The 14,473-nt window shown below is 39.6% G+C and overlaps 1 protein-coding gene across 1 annotated transcript; it reads right to left on the bottom strand.

Annotated features, from left to right (window-relative positions):
* Positions 1–572: 572 nt before the first annotated feature.
* Positions 573–14,086, bottom strand: LOC21395532 (phosducin-like protein 3). Its single transcript, XM_010088762.2, has 4 exons — positions 13,755–14,086; positions 1,363–1,506; positions 1,066–1,271; positions 573–947 (listed from the first exon to the last, which is right to left on the bottom strand). Exons 1-4 carry the CDS (start codon positions 14,000–14,002, stop codon positions 790–792), a joined length of 756 nt encoding a protein of 251 aa, XP_010087064.1. The 5' UTR covers positions 14,003–14,086; the 3' UTR covers positions 573–789.
* Positions 14,087–14,473: the final 387 nt, after the last annotated feature.

Here is a 14,473-nt window from a genome sequence, read left to right as displayed (position 1 = left end):
ACCTTTGCATTTAAGCGACCAACAGAACTACGACCTATTCCCGCAAATATTGTCAGCTTTTAAATTCATTTTCGTCTAAAAGAGACGATGTCGTTTTAATGTTATTCATTTTTCTGAGATGATGCAAATCAAATTCAAGGTCCGAAATGATGTCGTTTTTTTTTTTTTTTTTTGTTATTTGGTTTACGCCAATAGATTTCAAGAAAGTCAATTTCAGCAACGAAAAAAAAATAAAGAAAGTCGAGAACAATGCCCTTGATCGTTGTTTATATTTTAATTTCATAGTCATTACAATATATTTTTTTTCTCTCTGTTGCGTATGCGTTTTGATCCCAAGTTTAAAAAGAGAATGTGCCAATCGGGAGAATTGATTCATTGAACGGCTACTGTAGGCAGTTTCTTCTGTTTCTTTAAATAACATAAACTTCAATTTTCAGTTAGAAGCTAAAGTCTCTAGTTAAGTGCAATAGTAATTTCTTTCTTGTTTGACAACGCTGGTAGCTTCTAAGATGCAAACAGAATGAACCCTTTTTAGCCATTAAACATGTATTCCACAAGTTACATTTTTAACCAGACGAAATATCATTATTACCTGTGGTATAAAAAATGTGACAAGAAACATGTTAATTAAACATCGAGGTAACCAAAATTAAGCGTCAAGGGGGTACCAGGAAAGTTGTACCAGCAGCCAAAGTGCAAAGAACCAAAAAGAAAAATGGGCAACTACTTCATCTCTTGAGGAACAACAAGCTTAATACCTTACACAAACCATATAAATTACAAAGACTTCTAATCGCTTGACGATCCATCATCATCATCTTCATGTTCTGTCACGACCTTCTCTAGAAACCTCTTGCGAACTCCATCGATAACAGCTTTACCCGATTCGCTTCCACTCTGGCCGTCGTTGAGTACAGGGTCCGATTGGCAGAGAACTAATGCTACACCTGGTATTTCAAGAACAGCAAAATGCATATAATACGAAAAACATATGTCAAGACTTTCAACGGGACGGCTAAAAGTTTCAAAGCAGCGAATCGACAAAAATGCTTGGATTTCAAATACCTTCAGGCGTGCATCTCCTGCCGAACCGCTGCAAGCCTACGTAATTTGCTTTGACCGCCCCATTGTTGTACACTAGAAGAGTAGGAAGATTACGATCTGGGTAGTTTGGAATGCAATCCGTGGATATTATTTTGCAAAATTTAGTAGCAGGGTATCTAGTTGCCAATTCTTCCAAGCATTGCATCAGCACGCCGCACTCTGCGATTCTACAAGAAATTTTCACAAAGTTTTAAGACACAAGAAACTTTACCAAGCTTGGTTTTGAAATAAAGTGGAAATATATCTTTCGAAGAATACCCGTCTTTGTAGAGAATCACAACCACCCAAACATCAGATGGAGCTTGAGAGACCTCTCTCACAAAATCCGATCCTGAAATCGGAATAATTGATCCGAATTTCGCAACCTTAGCTGCTTCTCTTAGCTCTGCCAATCTCTTCTTCCTATTAAAAAACGATTTTAAATCAAACTAAAAACCATCTAACAAAGGGCATTACTTGTTGGAATATTTATATGGACTAGTACAAATCATTGTTAATTCATTCAAATATGTCACAAATTAGAGCATGGCTTTATGGACAATTATATTATAATATGGTTTATGCATGGTATTATAACAAGGGCCATAATGGGATGGACAATTTTATCACTAATATGTTTGGGGCCCTTGGACTCACTCTCTCTAAATATTTGGTCAGCCCATTAGGCCAAATTTTCTCTCTATCTCAACCCTTCGGTTAAGGGCCAACAAGGCCCATTTTGATTAAGGGGCAGACAAAAGAAATAAACAAGGGGGGATTTGGTTTTTAACCCCGTGGGTGTGTGTATGTGCGTGTGGGTGCTCTGCATGAGTGTGAAGAGAGGACGAGAAGAGAAGAGTTAAAAAAAAAACCCCCAAGCTTCCTTTGGTTTTCTCAGCCGGCTGATCGGATTCCGGCCAAAATGACTGAAGTCGTTCTGTTGCCGGCGGCAGGAGGTAAATAAAAAAATCATCAATTTTTCTATATGCTTCAACATCCGATAGTGCGTTTTTGGATTCAATGGTTCAAATAGTTTTTAATCTCATTTACAAGTATTAAGAACCTATTATCTCTAGCAAATGGTATCAGAGCAAACTTATTGCATTTGAAGCTGTAGTTTTTTCAATTTTTTGAGTTTGCTACACGTCCATGTTTTCATGAGATTTTTTTATTTTTATGGCTCTTTGAGTAAAGTTGATAGTTGAAAGCTAAAGAGAATGAAATTTGGAGCAAAACCCATCCAAAAACATCAAAAATGGACAACCGGAACTTACTTTTCTAGCGGGTCGGGTCACATATCTAATCGGACCCAATCTGCAAAGTTTCAGAGGTTAGGGAAGATCAAAACGACATGTCATTTTTCCATCAATGTGAAAAACAACATGTCGTTTGCAAGGTTCACTGGGGTTGCCTCATTAGTGAAACGACATGTCATTTCTATATGCCCCAAAACGACATGTCGTTTGCAAGGTTCACGGGCTGCCTCGTTAGTGAAACGACATATCGTTTCCATATGTCCCAAAACGACATGTCGTTTTCAAAGGACCACAACAACAACAAGCCTTAATCCCAACTTAATTGGGGTCGGCTATATGGATTTCACTTTTCCACACAGTTCTGTTCGAAATTAAACTTTCCTGAAGGCCTAGATCTAGAATGTCTTTTCTAACGACTTCGGTCCACGTAATTCTTGGTCTACCCCTCCCTCTCCTAGTATTTGGTATAAGAATGTCCTCCTAAGCACAAACGGGTGGTTTCTATCGATCTACGTTGGACATGTCCGTACTATCTCAACCTTCTATTGGTGCTACACCTACTTTACTACGAATAACTTCATTCTTTATGCGATCCATTCTCGTATGGCCACTCATCCATCTTAACATACGCATTTCTGCCACACTCATCTTAGATATATGTTGTCTTTTAATGGCCCAACATTCACTACCATATAACATAGCTGGGCGGATTACAGTCCTATAGAACTTTCCTTTCAACTTAATAAGCATCTTGCCATCGCATAAAACTCCCGTAGCATTTTTCCACTTAACCCACCATGCCTTAATTCTATGTTGAATATCCTCTTCTATATCTCCTTCGTACTGCACTATAGACCCAAGGTACCTAAACTTCTTAGAAGTCCCAATCTCCACACCATCTAAAGAAATTTCATCGCTCTAATTACTTGAGTTACTAAACCTACAATGCATGTATTCTGTTTTCGTCCTATTTAACTTAAATCTCTTTATCTCGAGAGTCTATCTCTACAGTTCTAACTTACGGTTAACTCATTCCCTATGTTCATCAACTAAAACTATATCGTCCGCAAAAAGCATACACCAAGGAACTCTATCTTGGATTTCTCTTGTCAGCTCATCCATCATGATGGTGAAAAGATAAGGACTAAGAACAGATCCTTGATGAAGGCCAATCCGAATGGGGAACTCTGCCGTATAGCCTCTAGCAATTCTCACACTCGTAACCACCCCATCGTACTTGTCCTTAATTACCTTAATATACCTCACATGCACTCCTCTCTTTTCTAGCACTCACCATAAAATTTCCTCGGCACCCTATCATATGCCTTTTTTAAATCTATAAAGACCATATGTAGGTCCGTCTTGGCTTCTCTGTACCTTTCCATCAGCATCCTAAGAAAAAAAATGGCTTCCGTGGTTGATCTGCCTGGCATGAAGCCAAATTGGTTACCTGAGATGGTAATTGTGGCCCTTAATCTCCTTTCGATAACTCTCTCCCAAAATTTCATAGTGTGACTTATTAACTTTATGCTCCTATAATTGTTACAATTCAGCACATCTTTTTTGTTCTTAAAGATGTGGACAAGAATACTTTTCCTCCATGCATTAGGCATATGCTTCTTCTTTAGTATCTCATTAAAAAGCTTAGTGAGCCACACAATTTCAGCATCTCCTAACGCCATCCAATCCTCTATTGGAATATCATCTGGCCCACATGCCTTCCCCTTTTTCATCTTCCGTAGTGCAATTTTAACTTCTGAGACTTTGATTCCTCTTGTGTTCATCACATTAGGTTCCCCTTGTAACCTAAGATTGTCAAACTCAACTTTGATTCCTCTTGTGTTCATCACATTAGGTTCCCCTTGTAACCTAAGATTGTCAAACTCTATCGCATGATCATTATTATAAAGCTTCTCAAAGTAACTCTTCCACCTTTCCCTAATGTCTTTATCTCTTGTCAGAACCTGATCCGTATCATCCTTAACACACCTCACTTGATTTAGGTCCTGCACTTTCTTTCTCTTATCTTAGCTAGTTTATATATATCATTCTCTCATTCTCTAGTCCCAAGTTTCCTATATACCTCATCTAAGTAAGTAGAACGAGCCTTACCAACTGCTCGCTTAGCTTCTTTCTTCGCTTCTTTGAGCTTATTAAAAGTTTCAACATCCTTACACTTTGGTAAATCTCTATATAAATCCCTCTTGGTCCTAATAGCCTTTTGAACTTCCTCACTCCACCACCAGGTTTCTTTCCCAGGGGACTTTGCCTCTAGATTCCCCTAGTACCTCCTTTGTTACTTTTCTAATGCAACTGGTCATGGCATCCCACATAGTATTTACATCACCTATATATGACCAAGTAGCCTCATCTAACATCTCCTCTTTAAAGGCCAATTGCTTTATTCCCTTCAAATGCCACCAACGAGTTCGTGGGAAGTGGTTTATCTTAGTGCTTCTATAGCAAAGCTTAATGCTCACATCTAAGATCACTAACCTATGTTGGGTGGCTAGTACTTCTCCAGGAATTACTTTACAATTCTTACATAGAGAGCGATCTCTATACCTGGTGAGAAAATAATCCATCTGGCTTAAGTTCCTTCTATTCTTAAAAGTTATCAAGTGAGAATCTCTTTTTTTGAAAATGTGTTTGTTATGATAAAATCATGTCCCAACGCAAATTCTAAAATAGATTTCCCTTCTTCGTTTCGAGCTCCAAAACCAAACCACCATGGATCCTTTCGAAGTTTTCCCTATCCTACCAACATGCCAATTGAAATCTCCTCCAATAAAAATGCTATCCTCATTGCCTAAGTCATCCATGTCTTCTCAGAACTTGACTTTAGTTTCCGCATCCAATCCTATTTGTGGAGCGTAAGCACTAATTACATAGATAAACTTATTTCCTAGTACCAATTTGACCATAATAATTCTATATCCTACTCGCTTAATCTCAACTACGTCATCGTTCACAGTTTTGTCCACGAGAATACCAACTCCATTGCGATTCCTTTCCTAACCTGTATACCATAACTTGTGTCCTAAATTTCCAATCTCCTTTGCTTTCTCTCATGTCCACTTCGTTTCCTGTAAACATAAAATGTTAATTTTTCTTCTTACCATAACATCTACTAACTCCATAGATTTACCAGTTAAAGAACCTACATTCCAACTACCTAAACGAATTTTCGTATCATGGGCTAGCTCTGCCCCTTGCACACGTCCATGAATGTGCAAGGACCCCCTTGAATATTTTTCACCATATTCGGGGCCCGACATGGCGCATGGGCTCGCTTTTCCCCCCGCACACGTCCATGAATGTACGAAGACCCCTTTTGCCTATTTAACACTATACCCGGGACCCGGCATAGCACGTTGCACGTAGGGAACGCCCCAACAAATTCTATGTGAGTGAAATCCATGAGTGACTTATTTTTATGCTGGCCGTCAACCTACCGCAACCCTCCTCCTTTACCTGGGCTTGGGACCAGCTATACAAACGCATAGGTGGAGTTTTCAAAAGACCAAAAAAAAAAAAAAAAGCTCGCGTGAGGGCACGTGAGATGTCTGATTTATGCCCTCTTTTCACTGTTTTGCTTCAAATTTCATTTACTAATTATCCATACTATTTATTTGACGTTTTAACCACACTAAGACCATACTTATGGATACTTTGTATTGTTTGAATATATTTTTTGTGGTTAATTCTCAAATTGATCAAATATCATTTTCCTGGGCTTCTCTATGCAGGGTTGTTTTGATATTTGAATGCCATTAATTTGTCATCTAATTTGCTAAATTAAAATGACATGTTAAATTGTGACAAAATGACGATCTTGAGTGTTCATGTACTTGCCTATCGTAAGTTAGAACATGTCAAATAGTTTTGCGTTTTCAAATTGTTTATTTCTCCCACAACTAAACCTATAATACTAAGATCCATACGGGTGATAAAATTGTCTTGTCGATAATTTTATTACTTGGTAGGATGATTAGATTGGTGTGTTGACGTGTAAATGAGTTGTAAATAGAGTAGGAGAAGAAATCCCTTGATTTCAGGGATTCGGGTTAGGCAGGATTATTTGGTTTCCTGATTTAGGAATGATTTGATTTCCTATTCTCTCTCCTGTAATTAGCTATATAACACCATGTAATACGTTTATTCATCAATAACAGAAAATAGAATCATTTTCTGTGACATGGTATCAGAGCCCTAGAGTTTTTTTTCTTTTCTGGGATTTCTTTTCTTGAGCAGCCTTCATTGCTGCGTATTCCAGCCTTCATCGCTGTCATTACTTCTTATTTTTTCCGTCAATAATCCATGTTCAGTCAGCCTTAATTGCTGCGATTTAGCCTTCATCGCTGCCATTATTCTGCCTTCATCATGTCAACCTCAGAAACCACCATCTTTAGCAACCCCTCCGAAGAAGCCAATTCTATTCAGAAAACTAGAGACTTGCAGAATATCCGAGCCTCCAATAGGCTGAATGGGAAGAACTATGTCAAATGGACCCAAACTGTTCGCACATACCTAAAGGGCAAGGGGAGACTTGATCACCTGCTTGGAAAGGGGCCAGAAACGACAGATCCAGCCTTTGAAGCATGGGACGAGGAGGACTCCATGATTATGTCCTGGCTATGGGACTCCATGGATCCAACAATCAGTGACACATGTATGTTCTTGACTAATGCAAAGTAAATTTGGGATTATATTCACCGCACATATTCGAAGGCTCGTGATGATGCTCAAGTGTACGAGATTAAGATCAAAACTGGAGCCACTAAACAATGAGACAAATCTGTCACAGAATATGCAAACCTATTGCAAAATCTGTGGCAAGAACTGGACCATTACCGAGTGATAGAGATGAAGAGCCCTGAGGATGCTACCATCTTGAAGAACTTCATTGAAAAAGATCGGACATACGATTTCTTGGCTGGATTGAATCCATAATTCAATCAAGTGAGAGTTCAAATCATTGGCAAGGGGAACACACTGTCTCTAGAAGAGACAATCTCACTGATCCGAGCGGAAGAAAGCCGAAGGAGTATTATGCTTGAACAACCAACCATTGATCGGTCAGCCTTAGTAGCAAAAACAAATCACCAGGAGAAAGGAAAGGGTGATCCACCTAAACATCCTAGTAGAGAAAATCAGTGGAAGGAGAACAAGGACAATCTTTGGTGCACCTATTGTAAGAAATCAAGGTACACAAAGGAGACGTGTTGGAAGATGAATGGTAAGCCACCAAGTCGAGAATGGGGCAACCATGAGGGCAACCGTGGGGGTCAGCATAGGCCTCAAGCACACATAGTCGAGCAATCCAAAACTGAGGGCAGTTCAACAACCAGGGGGTTCAACAAGGAAGAAATTGAGAGATTGAGGAGCTTGTTGGGATCACTTGATAAGCCTTCAGGGACATGTTCCTTAGCTCTTTCAGGTAAACAATTCATTCCATTTTGCATGAATGCCTCAGAAACATTCTATGATAACCCCTGGATAATAGACTCAGGTGCCACAGACCATATGACTCCCACATCTCAACTCTTCCACACCTACACCCCATGCCCGAGTAACAAAAAAATTATAGTGGCGAATGGTTCTTGAGCCACTATTGCAGGGACCAGAGATATCCATATCACACCTACCCTTATCCTTAAAAATGTCTTCCATGTACCAAAACTGTCGGCCAGCCTTGTGTCCATTAACAAACTTACCAATGACCTTAAATGCTATGCTACTTTTTTCCCTTCTTATTGTGTTTTTCAGGAACAGGGCTTAGGGAGGAGGATTGGACTTGCTAAGGAAAGGAGCGGCCTTTATCATCTTGAATCATCTCAGAAAATTAGGAGCAATATGTCTTTGTCTTTTCTCAGTTCCTCAAATAAGGATGCCATTTGGCTGTATCACCTACGCCTAGGTCATCAATCTTTTAGAGTTTTAAAAGTCATGTTTCCTCATTTATTCCAAGGATTGGATATTTCTGAGTTTCATTGTGATGTTTGTGAACTGGCAAAACATACTCGTGTATCTTTTCCTATTAGCAATAAAAGAAGTTCTCGTCCTTTTCATTTGATTCATAGTGACATATGGGGTCCTTCAACTATACCTAATATTTCCGGGGCTCGTTGGTTTGTATCTTTGATTGATGATTGTACTCAGGTGACATGGCTCTTTCTTCTAAAACAAAAATCTGATGTGAGTATTGTTATACCTAATTTCCACTCAATGCTTCAAAACCAGTTTGGGGTTAAAATAAAAAGCTTTAGGACAGACAATGCTAGAGACTACTTCAATCAAATTTTATCACCCTACTTTCAGTCACAAGGCATTATCCATAATTCATCCTATGTTAACACACCCCAACAAAATGGGGTAGTCGAGAGAAAAAAGGGGCATTTACTAAACACCACCTGAGCCTTACTCTTTCAAGGGAATGTTCCTAAGTCCTATTGGGGAGAGGCAGTTCTTACAGCCACATACATGATTAATAGACTTCCCTCACGTGAAACAAGAGTCCCATAGAAATCCTCAATACTTTCTATCCTCACTTTAGAACCTCAAATGGTCTCACACCACGGGTCTTTGGATGCACTGCCTTTGTCCATGTCCACAGCCAACATAGAGGCAAGCTAGATCCCCGAGCCACCAAATGTGTCTTCCTCAGTTACTCATCCACACAAAAGGGGTACAAGTGTTACAACCCTTCATCCAGAAAATTCCACATCTCTACCGATGTCACTTTCACAGAAAACAAACCTTTCTTTTCCAAGTCCTCTCTTCAGGGGGAGATTCCAATAATGGAAGATAGTCCTTGTGAGTCATTTGAACCCCTAAACACTCTTGATCTTCCTTGTGTTCCAAGTCGTGTTGTTGAACCAGAGTCCTCTGAGCCAACCACTTCTGAGTCACCCCGTTCTGCCTCTGAACCCGTGTCACCTCCTGTCCCAGCCAGTGTCACTCACAATTTTCCAAGGTTCTCTCAAGTGTATTCAAGGAGAAAGGCTACTCCAGAACCGCCACAAGTCTAAGAATCCAACTCAGGCTCTGGGAATGAGATCACGGTAAGATCTAATCCACCCTTACACACACAACAGGTTGAAAGATTCACTGATCCAACAGATGACCTCGACCTTCCTATTGCCGTCAGAAAAGGTCCCCGAGAGGTACTAAACATCCAATCTATCCACTATCTCACTATGTCTCCCTTAAGCGCCTGTCATCAGCCCACAAAAAGTTCATTGTGAGTTTAAACACCATTGCTATCCCTAATATTGTTTTTGAGGCATTGTCAAAAGCGGAATGGAGGGAGGCTATGCGAGAGGAGATGAGTGCATTAGAAAAGAATAGAACATGGGAGATTGTTGATAAACCAAAGGGAAAAAATGTTGTTGATTGCAAGTGGATTTTCACACTGAAATACAAGGCTGATGGATCTCTGGAGAGATATAAAGCAAGATTAGTGGCCAATGGATACACTCAAACTTATGGAGTGGATTATTAGGAGACTTTTGCTCCAGTCGCAAAAATGAATACTGTGAGAATTTTGCTATCACTAGCAGCTCATTTCAATTGACAGCTACTACAGTATGATGTCAAGAATGCATTTCTCCATGGTGACTTAGATGAAGAAATCTACATGAATATTCCACCGGGATTTGAGGGGGACACAAGTAACAAAGTGTGCAAGCTGAGAAAGGCCCTTTATGGGTTAAAGCAATCTCCTAGAGCATGGTTTGGGAGATTTACAAAGGTAATGAAGGAGTCCGGTTATGAACAAAGTCAAGGTGACCACACTCTCTTCATTAGGCACTCGGCCGCAGGGGGAGTGACTGCTCTTCTAGTCTATGTGGACGACATCATAGTGACTGGAAATGATGAAAGAGAGAAGCATGAACCGAAGCAAAGATTAGTAAGAGAGTTCGAGATAAAGGAGCTAGGGAAACTGAAGTACTTCCTCGGTATTGAGGTGGCATATTCTACACAAGGGATTTTCATATCTCAGTAAAAGTACGTGACTGACCTATTAGCAGAGACAGGGAAGATTGGGTGTAAGCCAGCCACTACTCCAAGTGAGACCCTATAATCCGCAATCCAAGAAACTTGATCTGAAGACCATTAGTGGTTTCTTTGTTGGTTATTGTGTCGGATCAAGAGGTTCGAGGTTTTACTGCCCAAATCACACCGCCAGAGTGATTGAGTCTGACAGAGTAATCTATCTTAAGGATGATTCTTCTTCCAGTCAAGGACCAAGAGAGATCGTATTTAGGGAAGAACGTGTTATTGTCCCCATACACCTGTGTTTAATGCTCCAGTGGCTAGTCCAGCGATTGATGTAGAACAAGATGTCACTCATGATGTACCCACGGATCAGGCAGTGCGGGAGATGCCAGATACAGATGGTGGTGATATTATTTTAAGGAGGTCACAGAAGGTTCTAGACCTGCAGTCTCAGATAACTATATTGTTTATTTGTAGGAACATGAGTATGACATTAGTGGTGCTTCTGACCCAATCACTTATCAGGAAGCCATTAGTAGTTCTCAATCCTCATTCTGGATAGATGTCATGAAGAAGAGATGAGTTCTATGTCACAGAATGATGTGTGGGATTTAGTGGAATTGTCACGGGGTTGTAAACCCATTGGGTGCAAGTGGGTATTCAAGACCAAGTGTGACTTTGAAGGACGAGTGGAAAGGTTTAAAGCTAGGCTTGTCGCTACGGGATTTAGTTAGAGAGAAGGTGTTGATTATAAAGAAACATTCTCACCAGTTTCCACTAAAGACTCATTCAGGATTATCATGGCAATTGTGGCTCATTTTGATTTAGAGCTTCATCAAATGGATGTGCGAACTGCGTTCTTGAATGGAGACTTGAATGAGGATGTTTACATGTCTCAACCGGTTGGTTTTGAAGCTTCTGGTAAGGAATATTTAGTTTGCAAGCTCAAGAAATCCATTTATGGATTAAAGCAAGCATCAAGGCAGTGGTATTTAAAGTTTGATCATATAGTCACCGTCAATGGTTTCAAGGAGAATGTTGTTGATCAGTGCATATATATGAAGGTCAATGGAAGCAGTTACATATTTCTGGTCCTGTATGTTGATGATATTCTGCTTGCTTCTAATGACACCGACCTGTTGTTTGAGACAAAGCAAATGCTATTTTGCCATTTTGATATGAAGGATCTTGGCGAAGCCTCTTATGTTTTGAGAATACAGGTCCTTCGAGATAGGGCTAATGGTATTCTCAGATTGTCTTAGAAAACCTACATTGATCGTGTTCTAAAGAGGTTCAACATGCACTCTTGTTCTTCTGGTAAGGCACCAATTGTTAAGGGTGATAAGTTTTCCAAGGCCCAATGTCCACAGAATGATGAAGAAAGAGATCAGATGAAAGTTGTCCCGTATGCATAAGTTGTTGGCAGCCTTATGTATGCTCAGGTATGCACGCGACCTGATATCGCATTTGCTGTGGGCATGCTCGGCAGATACTTGAGTGATCCTAGAATAAGCCATTGGAAAGCGGCTAAGAAAGTCATGAGGTACCTTCAGGGTACCAAAGATCATATGTTGACATATAGGCGTTCCGACACTATTGATATTGTTGGCTTTTGTGACGCCGATTATGCAGGCTGCGTGGATGACAAGAGATCCACTTCTGGATATACTTTTATGATGGCAGGAGGAGCTGTCTCGTGGAAAAGTGTTAAACAGACACTTACAGTTTCCTCGACCATGGAGGCAGAGTATGTGTCGTGTTATGAGGCTACTTGTCATGTGATATGGCTACGGAATTTCGTTTCAGCTTTAGGAGTTGTTGACTCAATTCATAGACCGCTGAAACTCTTTTGTGATAATTCCGCAGTTGTATCTTTCTCTCACAATGCTAGGAGCACTTCTCGCTCCTAGCACATTGATGTCAAGTATTATTTTGTTAAAGAGAAAGTTGCAGAACGCCTCATCGATGTTGTATACACGCCTACCAATAACATGTTGGCGGACCCAATAACCAAAGGCTTACCTATATGTGTGTTTCAGGAGCACGTCTCTAATATGAGATTGTTAGGAGCCTAGAGTTGTATTGATTTAGTGGGAGTCCACCATGTGATGTATGAATGACATGTTATTTTGTGAGGACTGCTTATGTGTTATACATAATACATGCATATTATGGATCATTGTCACTTTGTTGTATGTTATGCACACATGTTTATATGCAAAGTGACAAGTTGGTTGGAGACATTTGGTTTTAATCTCGTTTTGTTATTGGATCCAGATAATTGTCATTGTGATACTCTACGAATCTCGAAAGAATGATTGTGTATAATATTTGTATCCTGTCGATACATTGTTATGCATAATTGTTTTGTGCATTTGGCTCTTGTGTGAGATCTTTGTTTGTGGACATTTTATATTAAGTGAATGTATGTTTGTCGTTTGATTTGTACTGTCTAAGTGGGAGAATGTTGGAATATTTATATGGATTAGTACAAATCATTGTTAATTCACTCAAATATATCACAAATTAGAGCATGGCTTTATGGACAATTATATTATAATATGGTTTATGCATGGCATTATAACAAGGGCCATAATGGGATGGACAAATTTATCACTAATATGCTTGGGACTCTTGGACTCATTCTCTCTAAATATTTGGTCAGCCCATTGGGCCAATTTCCTCTCTCTATCCCAACCTTTCGGTGAAGGCCCAACAAGGCCCATTTTGATTAAGGGGCAGACAAAAGAAATAAACAAGGGGGGATTTGGTTTTTAACCCCGTGGGTGTGTGTATGTGCGTGTGGGTGCTCTGCGTGAGTGTGGAGAGAGGACGAGTTAAAAAAAACAACCCCAAACTTCCTTTAGTTTTCTCAGCTGGCTGATCGGATTCCGGCCAAAATGACTGACCTCGTTCTGTTGCCCGGGCAGGAGGTAAATAAAAAAACCATCAATTTTTCTATATGCTTCAACATCCGATAGTGCGTTTTTGTATTCAATGATTCAAATAGTTTTTAATGTCATTTACAAGTATTAAGAACCTATTATTTTTAGCATTCCTTTTCACAAATTCCTAATCAAATATGCTTTGTTACCTAAAGAAATCACAAATTCGTAATCAATAATTCCACACATCAAATTTATATTTTCAAATTTCTATAAATTTACAAGTAAACTAATTCTCAACAAATCAGATTTAGATCATATGCACAAATTTCCTGAAAAGCTGCCAGTAAACTAAAAGGAAAATTGTATCTCAAACACTAAAGTAAACAAATTTCCAGAAAGTTCAAAAGTTGATTTAATTAAATTCCAAAATCTCCTCCTAATCATGTTCTTTTCGGAGCCAAATTGATAAGAAAAAGAGAGAACAATTGTTAAATCGGAAATGATAGAAAAGAAGGGACCAAATTACCTGTATTCTTCGAGAAAGCGATCGTCGTCAAGATTGGCGTCATCTTCGAGGTCTTCGAGCTCGTCTTCGGTCTTCCAGTCGATCCAAGACTTGTCCTTCGGAAGAGAGGCTTCGTCTTCAGCGGCAGTGAACGGCGGAGGCTTGAAGGCCGGTGGCTTGGGCGGAAGATTCCCGAGCTTTCTCTGAATGTCGTCCCACTGCGTAGACGCTCCTTCTACGTCCTTGTACACGAAGTGATAATCCCCCATTCTTGCTTTTCTGATCCCCCCCTCTCTCTCTCTCTCTCTCTCTGGTTGTGTTTGGAAGTTGGAACCCGACTCTTCTACAGTGAAAAAATTGCATCTCATTTTGATCACTAACTTTTAACAAATTACAAAATGACTCCCAAAATTACAAAATGTTGTTGCAAATTACTCTTTCTGCCCATCTGTATTCTACATGTCACGACCTTTTTTTTTTTAACAGCCTTGCACTAATACGTAATATTACAAAATTAATCTCCAATAAATTAATACATGATCCTTGCGTGCCTTTTTCTTTCAAGATTTTGAAGACTAATTCAGAACAATTTTATAAATTTGAGTCATTCTCATGAAAATTAAGGACCAAAATGAAATTTTAACTTTAGCTCGGAGACTTAGGAGCCGTTTAGCTCGTTGATTCGAGTTTTTAATTTGAGTTGAGATGTGACTTTATGTGAAAGCTTTTCACTGTAGCAA

This window comes from Morus notabilis, unplaced genomic scaffold, assembly GCF_000414095.1.
Source record: "Morus notabilis unplaced genomic scaffold, ASM41409v2 Scaffold65, whole genome shotgun sequence".
In the NCBI taxonomy this organism is placed as follows: Eukaryota; Viridiplantae; Streptophyta; class Magnoliopsida; order Rosales; family Moraceae; genus Morus; species Morus notabilis.
The sequence above is the reverse complement of the archived record's forward strand: the minus strand, read 5'-3'. Positions and strand labels throughout refer to the sequence as shown.

What these genes read in the sequence shown, in the direction of transcription:
- LOC21395532 (XM_010088762.2), bottom strand. Translation starts at nt 14,002, where the DNA reads ATGGGGGATTATCACTTCGTGTACAAGGACGTAGAAGGAGCGTCTACG. An exon ending in CGCTTTCTCGAAGAATACAG is followed by an intron (nt 1,507 to 13,754) that starts GTAATTTGGTCC and finishes GTTTTTTAATAG; the next exon opens with GAAGAAGAGATTGGCAGAGC. An exon ending in GTGATTCTCTACAAAGACGG is followed by an intron (nt 1,272 to 1,362) that starts GTATTCTTCGAA and finishes AATTTCTTGTAG; the next exon opens with AATCGCAGAGTGCGGCGTGC.